The 16,868-nt window shown below is 40.9% G+C and overlaps 1 protein-coding gene across 4 annotated transcripts in view; it reads right to left on the bottom strand.

Annotated features, from left to right (window-relative positions):
- Positions 1–511: 511 nt before the first annotated feature.
- Positions 512–16,868, bottom strand: part of SLIT2 (slit guidance ligand 2) — a 370,519-nt gene continuing 354,162 nt past the window's right edge. For all 4 annotated transcript variants that reach the window (XM_047718995.1, XM_047718997.1, XM_047718996.1 and 1 more), the window contains 4 exons: positions 8,456–8,610; positions 3,894–4,185; positions 3,450–3,661; positions 512–2,348 (listed from right to left, as the gene is read on the bottom strand). In XM_047718995.1, the coding sequence (XP_047574951.1) occupies positions 2,107–2,348; positions 3,450–3,661; positions 3,894–4,185; positions 8,456–8,610 (901 nt within the window). In that variant the 3' untranslated portion in view covers positions 512–2,106. The remainder of the gene's footprint in view (positions 2,349–3,449; positions 3,662–3,893; positions 4,186–8,455; positions 8,611–16,868) is intronic.

Raw genomic sequence — 16,868 nt, 5'->3', positions numbered from 1 at the left:
TGATGGACATCTGTGCCTATGTCTATGTGCACACGTATGTGTGCACATGTGCAAGATATTCTTATAAGAAAATGAAGACATTCCAGCATGGTGCTTAACTAATAATATTCCATGTAGCCCACGCTGTTTCCCTGTTCTAAGCCTTGCCTACGATGCCTGTGGAGAAAGGCACTCTTTGTCCTTCACTGTTTTCCATCTGGTTCTAATTGAGGGGAAAGAAGAACAAAAACAAAAATACCGTTCGTAGTTAGCTAGACTTCACCTTGTAATTTTTTTGGAAGAAATTAGTTGACTATGTAATGTTCCACAGTAAAGGATGTGTTCTTCTATCCATCTCTTTCATCTGGCCATTCCAAGGTCCCTGATCTGATAATATGCTAATCATAAAACAGTGTATGTCAACAACAGAATACAGGTTTTCTTACCTTTCCATTCTGTATCACTTTACGAGATTCTTAAGGAGTAGGCTATAAATATTTTGTAATTTCTAAGAAAATCACCAAGCTGTTAGTGAAGTAAATATCTGTTTAATTTACAAACATCAGTAGTATAACTGATATTAGTCTGGAGAAAGACAAAACACACTGAATTATACATGTACATCTAATTTTCTGTGTAAAAAAAAGTTTTTGGAAAGGAACATCTGCATCTTCACAGGGTACCCTGGGATTTTAATAAGGGAAGAGCACAGTCCACTATAAATCATTATCAATTCTACATTGTAATTTAGCAGCAAACATGTTAACATAGGAACATTAAGGTAATAAAGGAGCTTTATTGTTTGGGAAAAAAAAATCACAGTTCTTGACATTACAGTCTTTTCTCTCCCCACCCCACCCCAATAAAAGGGTAAAAATGTCAAGGAAATATTAATTTGTAAAATACCTACTTTTCTAGTGTCGATTGCTACACACCTTTTCTGTTCTGGGAGGACATGTTGCAGAGGGGCTGGACCCTTCTTTCTATACAATGAATGTCTCACACACAGACTTTACATACTCTCTGCGGGTGTCCTGAATGAGGCCAGTAGGTCAGTGACACCAGTGGTCAGATGTCAAGGTAAACAAACCGATCAACACATATTTATCCCAAGATAACACCCTATGTTAGTACTATTGCCAAAAACAAAACAAAACAAAACAAAAAAACAAACAAAAAACCCAAACCCCCTCCCCCAAATCCTGATTTTTAAGTTTGAAAAATATACAAAAATATCAGGACAATTATAAATTAATATATATTAAAGCATTGAGAAACAGTAAAAGAATGGCCTAAAATGTTAAGTACAATGTCTTTTGATACAATAAATATTTCTCATTGGAACTGAATACTGTATAGGGCTGTTTAGAACTCATAGAAACAAAAATTCATATTATTACTAATTTATTTATCAATAATCTATTGGTTCTTTATCATCTCCTTTATCATTTATATTACAAAAAATTAATACTGGAAAACGGTAGATAAACACTTTTGTGTGCTTCTTCTGTTAACATGCTGAAGTTTAAAAAGAAGATACACGTTACGTTAGCTCTCCCATCCCTCTCATGACTAGAACCCAGGTCTTCAAGACACTGTTTTGCACCAAATATCTCTCAACTGTGTTTTCTGTGAATTCTCGCGTTCCACTCCTCCGCCTTACATCCTCAACCACACACAGGTGCCTGGTGTGTCCTCGGGAACTGGGAACCGAAGAGATGGGAATGAGGGCACAGGGGTGGGGAGGTGGGGGGAGTGTGGGGGTGGGGGTTAGGGGCTGGGTGATGACGTCATGGCAGCACACAGTAGCTTGGCTCTCCCTCGTCTCTGTGCTTCTGCTTGTCTTCAGCATGTTGCAAAGATGAATTTGAGTCGCAGTGCTTCCCCTCCATGTGCCGATGCCTCTGGGTATCTCTTCCTACTTCTCTCGCATCTGGGAAGCGTTAGTATGAAGCATTTTTTTTTTTCCCGAATGCAGAAAAAAAAAGTCTTTATTCTCATAATAAAAATAAGTCTGTTTTGTATTTTACAATATATTTCAAATATTTCCACTATGAAGCATTAATGAGTCCACCGTGGTCGAGAAGTAGACAACACTCCCGAAGACACAAGCCGCCAGGGACGCGTTTAGGAGGCACACCTGGAACAGCCACACTTCACCACCTTCTCGACCTCGTCCACAAACGAAGACCCATCAGTGCATTCGAAAGAGTATTTCCGTCGCTTGCTCCTCAGAGGTCCGCAGCACTGCCCTCCCGCACACCCACCTCTGCATTCCAACCTGGACACCTTCTTGGTCGTCTGGCAAGCGGCATAGCCCTGCTGCTTTTGGTAATAATCTCGTATCCGCTCCCCTCGGCAAGAGATTTCTAGAAAAGAACAGAAGCACAAGCATTTTCAGGGCCTTCCCTATAAGTCCTGCAAAGGGACCGTGGATCCACAACTCGGTCCAAGAGGTGCTGCCTTTGTCTGCCATGGGTAACCGTGATTGTCATGGTCCCACTTATATTCCATATAATGGACTGGTGGTACAGCTTGCTGTTCCTTGAAAGATACTTTTTTTTTTTTTTGCCTTTATTTTCTGCAAAGTGGATGCTATATATGTGGACTATAAATACTATGCTATTGGACTGACAAGAAAATTGGATTCCTAAATCTTTTCCTTTATTGCAAAAATACACATCTTCTGTTTTTACACTACTAACAGCTGGTTTTGTTTACCACAGGGAGCCGTTTCAGAGAGTATGCAATTTTATTTATTAGACCTGGGGTTTAATATCATTCAATCTGTTACTTAATACAAGTAACATTCCACTAACTTCATAAATTACCCTAGTATGAACTGGTTCAAAAAGAGACATCTGCTAAACGCTTCCATGGGCACGTTCCTCTTGTCTCGTCCCTCCGATACACGCAACAAAATGCCTGCCAGCTGGGGGCGAGGCGCAGTCTGGTCACGCAGAGAAGGAGAAAGGTGGGCGAGCAAGTCGGCACGTTTCCATCCCTCTCACCTGCACGCTGTGCTGTGATAAATCAGTTGATTCTAAGGTCAAAGGTGACATTATCCTAAACCTAGAGCAGAATTACGAGCTGCCTCTTCTCTGTGTCAGATATGAAATAATACAAATGGATGAGGACGGCAGGTAAAGGTAAGAAGGGAAGAAAGTTAATGTGCTGCACCAGAAAGTAAATAGGAGTATTTTTCACAGCCCGCCAAGCAGCGAGAAGATGGCTGAAGGCCACATGAGTTCCTGCCATGGAGGCTGAGGACACTTCACATCTGGTGCCTTCCTATTGCTGGGGACTCAATCAACAGCAGCAGCTACAGGCAATGCAGAGACTGGTATTCCTCATATCACTCCTCTGTGTGTGTGTGTGTGTGCACATGTGTGTGTGTCTCCATTTTTCTCTCTTTTCAAAGATGGCAGGGAGCTCTTGCTTCAGGGGGTGGTGCCCAGGGGTCGGCTTACCTCGATCGCAGCTGTCCCCAGTGTATCCACTGCTGCATTCACAGTAGGGCTGCCCCAGTCCCGAGAGCCTGCATTTCCCATGCTTGCACTTGATCGCCTGGCAGGGGTTAAACAGATCCTCCTCTTCATCACAGAGGACGCCCCCATGGCCCTCCAGACACTTACAGCTATAGGAGAACGCATTGATGGGCAAGCAGGTGCCGTGCACACATCTATAGCGCAGGAGGAAGGCAAGAACGGACATGAATTAGGTAGAGGGGTAAGGATGCTGGAAGGGTGATGGAAAGAATAGGAAGGAGATGGGCCAATGGGCTGACTTCCGTCTCTCTTCTCCCCGACCCCCTGTCTCCTTCCTTTCCTCCACTCTTCCTCCTTCCCTCCCTTCCCAGGTTTTGCTTTGAGGGCTGGGGTATTTGTGTGTAACCCCAAGCAGCTCGAACTTACTTATTTCCAAGACAGGGGTCATTGGTCCTCTGGTCACACAGGGGCCCAGTCCAGCCTTCCTCACATTCACACGTGAAGCCTGACTGGCTGCTGGGCTGGCATGTGCCGTGGGCGCACACCTTCTTGTGGCATGGCTCACAGCCGGGCAGAATGCCGGTCTGCATGGGCACCTTGCGAAAGTCCTGCAGCTCGCTGTTGATGTAAAGGTTGCGGAGACAGCCGTGGAAGCTGGTGCCGTTCTGCCCGGGGGCCTGGCGCAGGGCCGCAGCCACGTTGTTCTTGCCGGGCATGCCTGCGGAGGGATACGGGGTCAGTGGGTGGTCTTTTTGTGGGGTATCCTCAGCAATTTGCCCCCACCCCCACCCTCGACCCTTTGAGCTCTTCCAGCAAGGTGGCAGTCAGGGTGAGGGTCCTTGAGGACAACCACAGATCATCAGCATCCAGGCCTGTGGTTCTCCACCTGGCTGCACGTTAGAATCACCTGAGATCTTTGGAGAACAACTGATCATTGGAACCTCTGCCCAGACCTACCTCATCAGGTTATCTGGGCAGCATGGGGCGAGGGGGAAGGGAGAAGAGTTGGGTGCTTCTTTGTTTTGACTTGAATTTTGGGAGATAATCCAGGCAATTCTAATGCACAGCTAACATAAAGAACTAAGTTCATTGGCAGCCTGTCTCTTAATTTTTAACATTTGTTTCAAATAAATCCTTACAAGGAGGCATCCATATAAAACCTCAAAGCAGACCTATTGTAGCCAAAGGCAAGATCAGGAATTGGGGAAAGATCTGGACTCCCCCCTCTCTCCACCCACCTCTTCAACCCGGACACACGCCCAGGAAGCCCAGAGCTCCAGGAAGCACAGTGACAGATGGGCTGACATGCTCAGTGTCACCCCGTAAGACCATGCTGTAGTCAGCTGATGAGTGAACCTCGAAATCTCTGGATCACCGTTCCGTCCATCCAGACTTAGGGGATGAGAGCTGGGCTCACAGTGACCTTTCACCCCAGCCTTGCCAAATTCTAAGTTGGCAACCAACCCGGCTCATCGCCGCCAACATCCTGAACCCAGTGGTGCTAGTCCTCGTCTGGGAAACTCACCCCTGCTTCCTGTGCTATCACATCAGCACTTCATCCGCATTGTTTTTATTTTCTTGCTAATTGAGAGTGAAGGCTTCATATGCCAAGAAATCAGAAATACAAAAAAAATTCCTCCAAAAACAGAATTTGCAGGCTTTGCATATATATGTTCCACTGGTGACAGTCATCTGGTAACCTTCATTTGGCAAAACTAAGGAATCTTTCCACGTCCTAAGCCAGACCCTGAAATAGTTCCTGGATGGGATCCTACCTGAGGCAGCCATCCAGATTGCAGTGGTGTAAGGGGAGGGAGCGAGAGGCCTTCAGGGTGGCTGATGATCCCCCTGGCACTCACACCCTCACTCTGCCTGGGCTCTGAGCTCCTGGCTGGAAGGTACAGACTGTGGAAGACTTCCTTCTCACTCTCCAGAGGGCTGATTGGTTTCTAAAGACCTGGACCCTCAGCAATGGCCGGGACCTGCCTTGTAGCAGCATCACCTTCTCTATGCAAAGAAGTCTTGTTTGGGTTCTAGCCAATGTCACCAACATCACCAATGTCAGACAGATAGATGTACAAAACCACCAGGCAGGCTCAAGGTCAAAGTCTCTATTGTTGGTCTGTGTACGCATGAGCCAGTTATTTTCAACCATGGTGGGGCCGAGTCTTCTCCTCTGTGACATGAGGGGATGGACAGGAACTGCTGTTTCCGAGTCTGTCACACATAAGGTCCACCAAAGGTCCATGTTTAGAAGGTGGCTCTCCAGGCCCCATTCTCTTCCCACCTCGACATTCTAACTGGTAGGAAGAAGTGGGGTGCAGGACTCTAAATGTTAACACGCAGCTAGGTTGATTTTGATGCAAGTGCTCCCGTGTCACATGTCGACAAGTACTGAATTATGGGTCTTGGCTTTGAACTTCCATGACCTCAGACTTTTAGTCTATGTCCGTTTGGCACTGGGAACAGAGTTGCTTTCTAGAGTGGGCTCAAAAAACCTGAAATGTACCATTTCCAGGAAAGCCCAAGTGAAAGAAAATTCCTTGTTCTGGGATAAGTTCTAATTTAATCATATCCATTCATCATAAATGTGTGGACCTGAAGTCCACACAGGGATGGTCTTTTTTTTCCAGACATGCCTGATTTCAAACTTGGAGAAAAAGATGAGCTTAGTTACCTCCCTCTCCTTTGCTAAGTCAGGTTCTCCTGCCTTTGCCACATCCATATCAGGGTTGGGGTCTTTTGATTACATTGTTTTTTTTTTTTTTAATTTGAATTACCCTTGAGACTTTGCTCTGATTTGGATGGAAATGGGCCCACTATGTTCTCTGGCAGCGAGGTTTCCTTCAGGAAGTGGCTTCCTTCAGGCCTGGATGGACAGAGGTACTATCTGGATTCTTCCAGACCCTCTATCCTTAGAAAGACTGGCATTTTTCAATTTGGAATGTAAAACTTTTTTTTTTTTTAACCTTTCTTGAGAAATGTTCTGACCTAAGCACTCCCCATTTCATAGGGTCCTCTCACCCCCCTCACTGCATCAGAAAGGGGTTTTAAAAGGTTCAGTGAAATGGTTTCTGATGAAAGCACAATAAATCAAGTGAAGGACAAGTCCAGAAATAAACAAAAAGCCACAAAACCTAGATCTCTTCCCTTTCTGCTCTATGTTAAAAAGTGAATGGCGGTGCAGATAGATGGTTCTGAGGTCAAAGGGACAAGACCCGGACTCAAATGAGGTCTCTATTACTTCATGACTCTGTGAACTTGCACACGTTTTGTAAAGTCCTTGCGTTTTGTAAAGTTCCTTATAGATCATGAATCAAAAAACCATACCTACTACCTAAGGTCTCTAAGGATTAAGACTGCAAAGAAGCATTGTGTTGGACACACTGCATGTGCTCAGTGAGTATAATTTCTTTTCTCTCAAACCACAGTTATATCTATCTGCGATTTGATTTACCCAACCTGGTGTAATGGCTGATAACAGTAGTGCAGGCAAGAAATGGAGGCTTCTGTTTTTTAGTGCATCTCATAGTTGTGATTCCCATGAAGCAATGAGATCAGTTAACTTGCTGGGCAGAGTTGGTATGCAATATTTTTATTCCAATGAACTATGTATGGGTCCTTGAAGACGTGTCAGCTTTTCCTACTCCCCTGGGCAAAGAAGGGATATTTCATTTTCAACGTTGTAACCTTTATACCTATGTTAACCTCGTTCCCAGCACATGGTGGGTACTAAGATTTTATGGAACTGAACCAAGATTTTTAATGGTTTCTAAAAAATCCAAAATTCTTTCAAAATGTTAAGATCTTCTAATGCTGAAAATTACAAAAAAACAGAAGTGCTCTGGACTTTCAGGAAATTCCAAAAATGCTTCAAGGAAGTCTTTAAAAGGATAACAAATATGGAGAATCCCAACATTACTATTTTGCAGGAAATTAATGCAAACGCTGTGAAAATGCTTGTCCTGCTAAGCGAATCAGTTACAGTGATCTGCACAGGAACTTCAGTTCACTTCTCTGTAAAATGAGTTAATTTTATCAGTCAATCACCTCCATCCAATGTGATTTAATTCAATGTAACTCAATTCAACATCACATACTTTCTTGCTCCTTGGCCTGAAAACTGAAATTCTGTATCTCCAGTTTATATTTCCCCTCCCCACCCCCAACAGAGGAAAGCTCTCTCCTTTGTGGGTAATTCTCCTCTGGCTCCTTCAGAACTTTGCCCATACCTCTGTTCTTCACCTGTTCCTCATCAGCCTTCTGGCTGGTTACATATGAAGTCCAGAATCTTCACTCTATCCTCCCAAACCCTAGTCCACCTTCCCAGCCCTCTGTCTTGTTCATTCACCTTAAGGTCTTAGCAAACCAGAAGTACTTCCTGTTATCCCAGTACAAGTTGTACATTTAATTCATTTGTTCGTTCATTCATTCATCATTTGATTTTGTTGGTAATTATCCAGCCATCTACGAGTTGGCAACTGGTAGCACAGACAATCTGGAATGGTAAGATCTGACAGAAGCTTTTTTCTTTTTCTTTCTAGCATGACACAACAAAAGCAGCAAGCTGGGCCCCTGTGCTCTTGCTCTCACACATGCACTCTTCTGACTCTCTCTCTTTTTCCCTAGGATCTTGCTATGTGGCCACAGGTGTGCTGTGTAATTTTCAGGTCTTGTAAGTAATAAACTTCTAATTTTTCTTCAAAATTTCCTGATGCTTGTTGCTGATGGGCACTTTGCACTCATCAATAAGAACCACAAGAACCTGTCCAACCATGACATTGGTTACTGACAGGCTGAGACAGACATAAACAGGTCACTTAACACACATCCAGGGCTCTTTCTTGTCTATCCTTGTTGTCCATCTTTCAATGACTGATCACTATATAGGTTGATGGCCATGACACCAGGGATCAACAATTTCAGCATTGGTCTATGATGAGAATCATAGGGTTTTGGGAACTTACTGGATTTGGAACAAAGCTTACCTCCTACATAGAGGGGAGAGTCAAAATTCAGAGTGGACTGCTTTGATAAGTTGGTGATGATTTTGGGACTCCCTCCATCCACGGAGAGGGAGAGACTCTGATCCAGGGCAAGTAGCTCCACAATGTGAAAGTTTCCATCATTGATCGTCTCCACGCTGTAAAGAAAAAGTAACTTAGCTGATGCTTCAATTTTTTTTTTATTAACCCAAAGAAGTTAAAATATAAATTCCAATAAGCACTTCTTAGGAAAAGATATGCCTACTTAACTTTAATAAAAATCAAGACCAATAACTGATTTAAAAATAGAAGATATTTCAGGGACTACAATCAATTTCCACTTCTTAGGAATGCATACAAATTAAGTATGTTTTTTCACAGGGAGAAGTGGAAATGGGTACATTTAATCACTACCCAATCATATTCTTCCAAGACTAGGTCTAACAGTCATTCTAAAACTTGAGAGGGCATATAGAGATTCATAAAATGGATAAAAACAAAAAGATTAAGAAACTGAGGCAAATGAAAAATGGGGATTGAAAATAAGATGAAGTTGGGTGCAATTAGCGGGAAGGTGCTATGTAGTTTTGAAGTGTGGTTGGAAACCTAACAGGAGTGTTGACAGCAGGCAAAGATGAGCATAGAGCCAATGCAAGAAACAGGATCTATATACCGCAATGTCAGGGATATACTTACCTCTCGCCATGGAGGCAAAAATATGGTAAAATGGAAGTTGGGGTCAAGAGCTAATATATTGGGATGTTGACTAGGAAGAATGAAACAAAGGCTCAAACTTGGAAATATGGAAGCACATGATAAAGAAACTGTGAATACCTAGTGTTCCCTACATAAAATGATGACTTAAATTTCCGGGTGCTGATATTTAAATTTGCAAATAGGAGAAGCCTGAAAATAACAGAAAAGTATATTAACATTTCTGTATGGTTCTCAGCACAGGTGTCTAACAATATTCCTTTGTTTGCCAACATAGATTAAAAAGGTTTTTGTGATTTGACCACAGTATAAAGCATTCTTCAGAACTGTGAAAACATCTGAAGTTCTTCCAGTCTTAAGTGGTTGTAAGAGTCCACATGTCCAAAGATCTTTGATAATCGATCTCAGATATCATCTTTTAAAAATGATAAATATAAGATATGCCAATCAATATTCTCACCCTGTACAAATTTAATTATCCCAACACTTGATACCAGTAAAACCAACAGAGGAAACAATATACATGAAAATCATTTACTAAATAAAGTTGTGTACCTACTATTCGTGGTCTTATGTAGGGTTGTCTTCTAAGGGAAGATACTGGATGGGATCATCAACGAATGGCCAAGCATACAGATTTTGGGGTCAGATAAACCTGGATTTGAATCCTGGTCTTGTATTTATGAAATGTTTGACCTTAGACCATTTAGGCAATGTTTGACCAAACTGAGTTGCTTACAGACTTCAGTCTCCTCTTCAGTTAATGCTAATAAATATTTCTTCCTCTGATGATTAATTTGAGGTCCGCATGAAATGATTTTTTAAAAATTTCAGGGTGAAACATCCAGATATAGAAAGTCCAAAGTTAAGTGTGAGATGTCAGTATCACCATTACTACCACCCACTGTCATCATATAAATAATCTAATACAATTTCAGTATCTTCAGGAAGATATTAGTTAGCTTTATTTTTGGTACAAATTATAAAATAATGCTAAAGACTGGCAGAAATAAAATAACTTCTTTGGGAGCATATCTTGTTCAAGTTAATAAAGTTTTAAGTAAAATACTAAAATGAAGATATGTCTAGAGTGGTGACCAATTGCTTTCTCCTTCGTGAACATAAACAGCATGTCAGTGGTTTTACAGGACTGCTCCATGAACACGGACCTTGACTAAATCATAAATATTAATAATGGGACCTCTTTTTTTTTCCTTTACATTTGCAAGAAAAGGCCATTTGTGCTGGAAAGTGGGTTCTTGGTCACACATCAGTCTTGGGGAGTCGATCCTGGTATGTCATCACTAACGACAGTGGTTTGATGCAGTACAACTGAGCAAGCTACATTAAAACAGGAAGCACGTATTCTTTCTGTATTCCTTAATGTATCCTTAATGTATCATTATCCAATGATAAGTAGTAGATGCTCAGTATACATGTTAAGTAAGTGAAATATAAGGGTGATTTGTTAAAAATAACATATATATATTTTTAAAGATTTTTATGAATTTATTAGAAAGAGAGAGGGAGAGGAGAGGGGAGAGAGAGAGAGCACCAGCGTGGGTGGGGAGAGGGAAGGTCAGAGAGAGAGGGAGAAGCAGACTCCCCACTGAGCAGGGAAGCCAGAGGCAGGGCCCATCTCAGGACCCCAAGATCATGACCTGAGCCCAAGGCAGATGCTTCTCCAACTGAGCCACCCAGGGACCCCAAGAATAAATGTAGCTTTTTTTTTTTCGTAATACTTGGGGTGCCTGGGTGGCTCAGTGGGTTAAAGCCTCTGCCTTTGGCTCGGATCATGATCCCAGCATCCTGGGATAGAGCCCCCCCATCAGGCTTTCTGCTCGGTGAGGACCCTGCTTCCCTTCCTCACTCTCTGTCTGCCTCTCTGCCTACTTGTGATCTTTGTCAAATAAATAAATAAAATCTTTTTTAAAAAAGTAATACTAACTGGTTTACAGTTATAGAGTCAAGAGGCTTCAAGCATACTTAGGGAAGGACATCTAAAATATGCATTTTTATTTAAAAATTTGGATTTTTTCAGTAGCCATATCCTGAAGGAACTCTAGGAGGTAAATCTTGTTCAGCCTATCCTAGGTCTCATTAGATCTGTGACATTGGATTAATGTGACCTCAGGTCATTTTTCTCTGTTTTATTTTCCTCATCAGGGAAATAAAAATACTAAGACCAAAGAATCACAAAGCACATACTATAGGCCAGGTAGTGTTCTAAGAACTTTATGTGTCTTAAGTCATTAAGAATCACAACGGCCCTAACAGTTGGGCACTTATGGTACTCAACATGGAATAGCCAGTGGCTTATGAGATTTGAAGCTGGGATCTCTTCTTCTAGATTACATATTTTTAACTATTAAGCATCACTTTTGCAATAAAAAACCTGAAAACCAGTAAGGTGTGTTCTCACCACTAACAAGACTTTAATAAGTGATTTTTCTCCCAAATAACCCAAGAATAAAGTTCTATGAAAAATAACCTTATATGATTTTTGCACAAATTGGTATATTTACTAGAAATCAGAGAACTGTAAAAAAAAGTAATAATTTTATAATAAGAGTTTGAAGGTTATGAGAATGCATATAAGGTATATAGACTTCAAAGGTGGATTTGGATCCTATTTTCCCAATTATAAATTTAGACTGATTAAATGTTTTTCCTTCTCAAAGTTTCATTTTTTTTTATATTTTAAGAATTTATTTTTTTATTTGACACAGAGAGAGAAATCACTAGTAGGCAGAGCAGTAGGCAGAGAAAGGGGGAAGCAGGCTCTCCACTGAGCAGAAAGCCCAATGCCAGACTTGATCCCAGGAGCCTGAGATCAGAGGCAGAGGCAGAGGCTTAACCCACTGAGTCACCCAGGTGCCTCCCTTCCCAAAGTTTTAAATGTCTAAGCTGATCATTCCTGAACCTGACCAGAGTTATCACTAAGTTTGATTCCATTTATATTTCCCTGCAATTAAATGAGGACTCACCATGCTCTTCCGACAGATAAGTATTGCAACAATTAATTTAGATTCCTTGCTTTTTAAGATGACAGTGTGTGTACTGGCCTGAGGACAGTACTTCAGAACTAAGAATATCCGAAATCGGTGTTTCATGCTGCCTTCTAAAACATGAGATTAACCGGGGATGTCCAGAAATCCTTTGGCTACAAAGCCTTTAAATTAAAAGCAGCAGCTGACATACCAGTTGTTACATGATACAACCGAGCCATCATCGATTTTCCAGTCTATCATGGTCATTCCTACCTATCCACTCACAATGCATAATATCCTTTCTGTTTCTGAGAAGTATTGATAAACTTTCTTTCACTACTCTCCCAGGGAACTATGTATCGGATGACTCATGAGAGTTGCAAGTGAACCACTTAACTTAACACTGAGCCTTTCCCCTGGGAATGTACATTGAATTTATTACCATTATTATGTATTTAGTTTTACTACACTTACCTATTAGCAGAGATTTGGGTTTCTTGCATTTCTAAGTGGATGCATGAAAACAAAGCAGTTACTCAACTAGGTCTTGTGGTTGGCTTCAGAGAAAGGTTAAAAACTCAGGGCTTAGAAGAAGAGGGGCTCTAACTTGCCCCTGATTTTCTTTCTTTCTTTCTGCAGGACATAGCAACAGTGGCATTTTCATCATTCTGTCTCAGGCATAAATCTTAAGGCAATTCAGTGGTTCAGTAAAGATCAACAGTTCACTTGGCTTATGTGAGCTCTAGCTTTTCACCTTAAAAATTCAAAGTATCTGTTGGCATATTCTGTGCAACAGAATAGGAGTCAGACACCAGACAAATTCAATGGGTGCTCTCATTTTGATTACCTCTTGGGTGGGGATACTCCACCATGAAGTGGGGATGGTAATACGGTATTTCCCTGCCTACCTATTCAAACCAAAAGGAATGGAGGTCAAAGGGGATTAAAGATATTAATTGCACGTGCATAAAGTTTTCAAAAGGATGTTTTACAACATGATTGATGGGTCAAGTCAAGTTGCCTTTTAATAAATGCTTTTGAGGCAAATTACCTCATTTAAATAAAATGCACTATATAAAAAGGGACTTGTAGGTTTGAACATACAGTAAGAGTCCCATGGAAGGCAATAACATTTGCATTTATTCTTCATTATCTGGATTTCTAGCATCAAGAATAGCCATAAAGCAGCAGCATTACCAATTACTGTGAGCCAACTCTGTGCCTAGCACGATCACAGGGGCTCTATGTTTGTTACTTCCAATTCTCCCAGCCACCTGTGAAAAACAGGTATGATTCCAATGGCTTAGGGGAAGAAATGGAAGTGGTGAAGAGATGAAGTAACTTGTCCAAAGTTCCAAAGCTGGTAAACAGTGTTGTCTTCCCATAGAGTATCAAGAATGGCTGAGTGTGTGTGTTGGATATGAGACCAACGAGATTCTATTGTCCGTCTCTCCAATGAGACTCAATTCTCTTTCCCATCCCTCTTCTTCTTTTTAATGTAAACCTGTAAATCACGTAACCCGGAGGCTATATAGCCAACCAAACCTAACGACTGGCAGGGAAAAGTTCCCTGATGTTGTACTATTTCCCAGATAATGAACCTGTTCAACGCATGGTATAGTCCTGCCCCTTTGTAAGATGGTTCACCTCACTTCCACATTTAAAAGCATTAATTAATTTCTAAAAATCAAAGCCTAGTTGACATAATGTTACCTTAGTGTCAGGTGTACAAAATAGCATAAATTCCAAGAAGGGGGATTTCATAGGTCAAGGAGTAAATGTATTTGTAGCCTGGATAGTTATTTTCAACAGCCCTCTACAGACATTGTAAACAATCTGTACTTCTAGTGTTATGGTATAAGGATGGAAGATAGGGACTGTGGACCCCAAGAAACAAACTGAGAGTTTTAGAGTGGAGGGGAGTGGGGGGATGGGTGAACCTGGTGGTGGGTATTAAGGAGGGCACATACTGCACAGAGCACTGGGTGTCATACGTAAACAATGAATCTTGGAACACTACATCAAAAACTAATGATGTACTATATGGTGACTAACATAACACAATATAAAAAAAGGGGAGGAGGATAGAAGATACACTTTCAAGTCCTCTGCTATACTCTGTAAAGAGATATCAGGAAAATTTCCCTGTCTTGCTAAAGGTAGATGAGAATGAAGACAATGTGAGCAGAGGAGTGAGGACAGAGCTGAGTTTGGAATTTCATCCTTAGAGGAACTTCATTGGGTATGTGTTGTACCATTATTTATAGATAGGATTTCTAAGACAGAAATATTAAGTGTCTGTTCCAAGTTTATTCAATAGTAACTGGCCAAGCCTAGATCAGAAGAGATTTCTTAGTCACTATATTTTTTTACGTGTCAAATATTAAATCTTCTAGTGTGCTGAAATAATTTGTTCTCTATAGTTTCTATTTCACAGAAGCATTTTTCTATTCCATAATGGTATATGAATATATTCATATATATCTAATATGTACATATTATATACATAATCCATTATCAATCAATCATCTCTCTACCTGAATCCTGGGTAATTACTGCTTTTATTTTACCTAAAAATAATGCGATGACTTTTCTTGGTCTTCATGCCATAAACCAAAAAGCAAGAGTTAAATGAAAACTGTTTTTCTTGGACCTCACAACAAGTGTCTTCATTACATAATCTACAAGCAGAGAAGTGGACTTCTGGTTCACAATGAAAAGTGTACCATGTGAAATTATTCTTTTTTGGTAAATGTCCCAGGGTATGCTCTACTGTTTGTTAGGCAAAAATAGTAAGAACATAAACTCAAAGTTCTTTGTGGTAAAATTCTCATTATGATATAATCACATGGGTTTCTACAACATATCTAGAAACATTTTAAATATATTTTATGTGAACACTAACTTTAATAAGCCAATCTCAAGAAACTTCACTATGGCTTCTGAGAGTTCTATGTTCTTTCGTAGCATACGCTAGAATAAAAGAGAAAATTTAAAAAAAAATGAAGCACAAAAACAATATTTTGAAACTTTCTGATGGGCTGAAACAAACTGAGGCTACATAATTTAAGGCCTAACAATATCTAAACTGTTGGCATTAATTCATCGCCATTTGGAGATGAAATTCGTATTGCCTTTGGAAACCAGTAATTATGCGTTTGTTTGCATACTCTAAATATTCCCAAGTGGGTTAGTTCACCACCAAAAAGACTCACTGAACTCCATTCCTGGCTAAAATTGGCATCAACTTTCCTGGAACAGTTATGAAGGCTCAAATAGGATGTGAAGGCTTTTGAAGCTCATCAAAACATACGTCAAAAATATAGAGGCCAGGGGACGCCTGGGTGGCTCAGTTGGTTGGACAGCTGCCTTCGGCTCAGGTCATGATCCCGGAGTCCCGGGATCGAGTCCCGCATCGGGCTCCCAGCTCCACGGGGAGTCTGCTTCTCTCTCTGACCTTCTCCTCGCTCATGCTCTCTCTCACTGTCTCTCTCAAATAAATAAAAATAAAATCTTTAAAAAAAAAAAAAAAGAAAAATATAGAGGCCAGGGGCACCTGGGTGGCTCAGTGGTTTAAGCTGCTACCTTCGGCTCAGGTCATGATTTCAGGGTCCTGGGATCAAGTCCCGCATCGGGCTCTCTGCTCGGCAGGGAGCCTGCTTCCCTCTCACTCTCTCTGCCTGCCTCTCTACCTACTTGAGATCTCTGTCAAATAAATAAATAAAATCTTTAAAAAAATTAAAAAAAAATATAGAGGCCAATTTCTCCAACATCATGTCCCAATCAATGCCCCGAAATTTGTTGCCAATCATGGTTGCCTTACAGATGCATTTGTTCAACACATATGGTATTTAAAAAAAAAAAAAAAAAGTGAATCAATACTTTAAGGATGGGATACTTTATATTTAAAAAAAAAAAATCCAGGTTTATGCCTTTCCTTGAAAAATAAGAGTTCTAATAAAACCGGGGCCCACATTTTCCCATGGCAGCACTCAGGGAGAACTGGGTGGATGAAGTCTGGCCCTGTTTTGACAAAAGTTTGCTTTTAGTTCACTCCAGACACAAACGCTATTACGTTACCAACCTCAAGGCTGTTTATAATAGAAGTTATAATGTAACTTTAAAAAGTTAGACCTTTTCAAGAGTCAAATGATGAGAACATATTTTTCTCTGGTAACTGCCCTGATTAGTTCATTTAAGCTACCTGTCTGAAAAGAAACTGTGTATGACTTTGTGACCTTGTTTTAACTGGTGGCATTTAATTTCTACTTATGGATAAGTAGACTTGTCTGTAAGATAAGTTAACTTCTCTGTAAGGCTATAGTGAATCGGTGTTGAGATCCAACAGAGGCCTTGGAAGGTAAATCTTATGCAAAAAGCACATTTCCAGCAAGACTTATGCCCCATGAATACCAATTCTTTCATAACTACAAAATATCATTAATCTCATTACATTATTAGAACACTTACAAATTAAATAACATTACCAATCTCTTATTGTATGTGTACATTGGTATCTTCTGTGTAATCTCCCTAAGAGAAAGGGCTTTGTTCTTTAAAGCTTGGATCCGAGCCTGGCACATAGCTGGTGCTCAGTAAATATGTCTTGCATGAAAGGTAATGTTAAATGGCTCACTGTGCTGAGTATCTTGCATTTTCTTCTCTAGAGCTACTCTCCACCTGTCTTCACCCTGCTCTTGGCCCTGGGAGGC

This window comes from Lutra lutra, chromosome 2, assembly GCF_902655055.1.
Source record: "Lutra lutra chromosome 2, mLutLut1.2, whole genome shotgun sequence".
Lineage (NCBI taxonomy): Eukaryota > Metazoa > Chordata > Mammalia > Carnivora > Mustelidae > Lutra > Lutra lutra.
The sequence above is the reverse complement of the archived record's forward strand: the minus strand, read 5'-3'. Positions and strand labels throughout refer to the sequence as shown.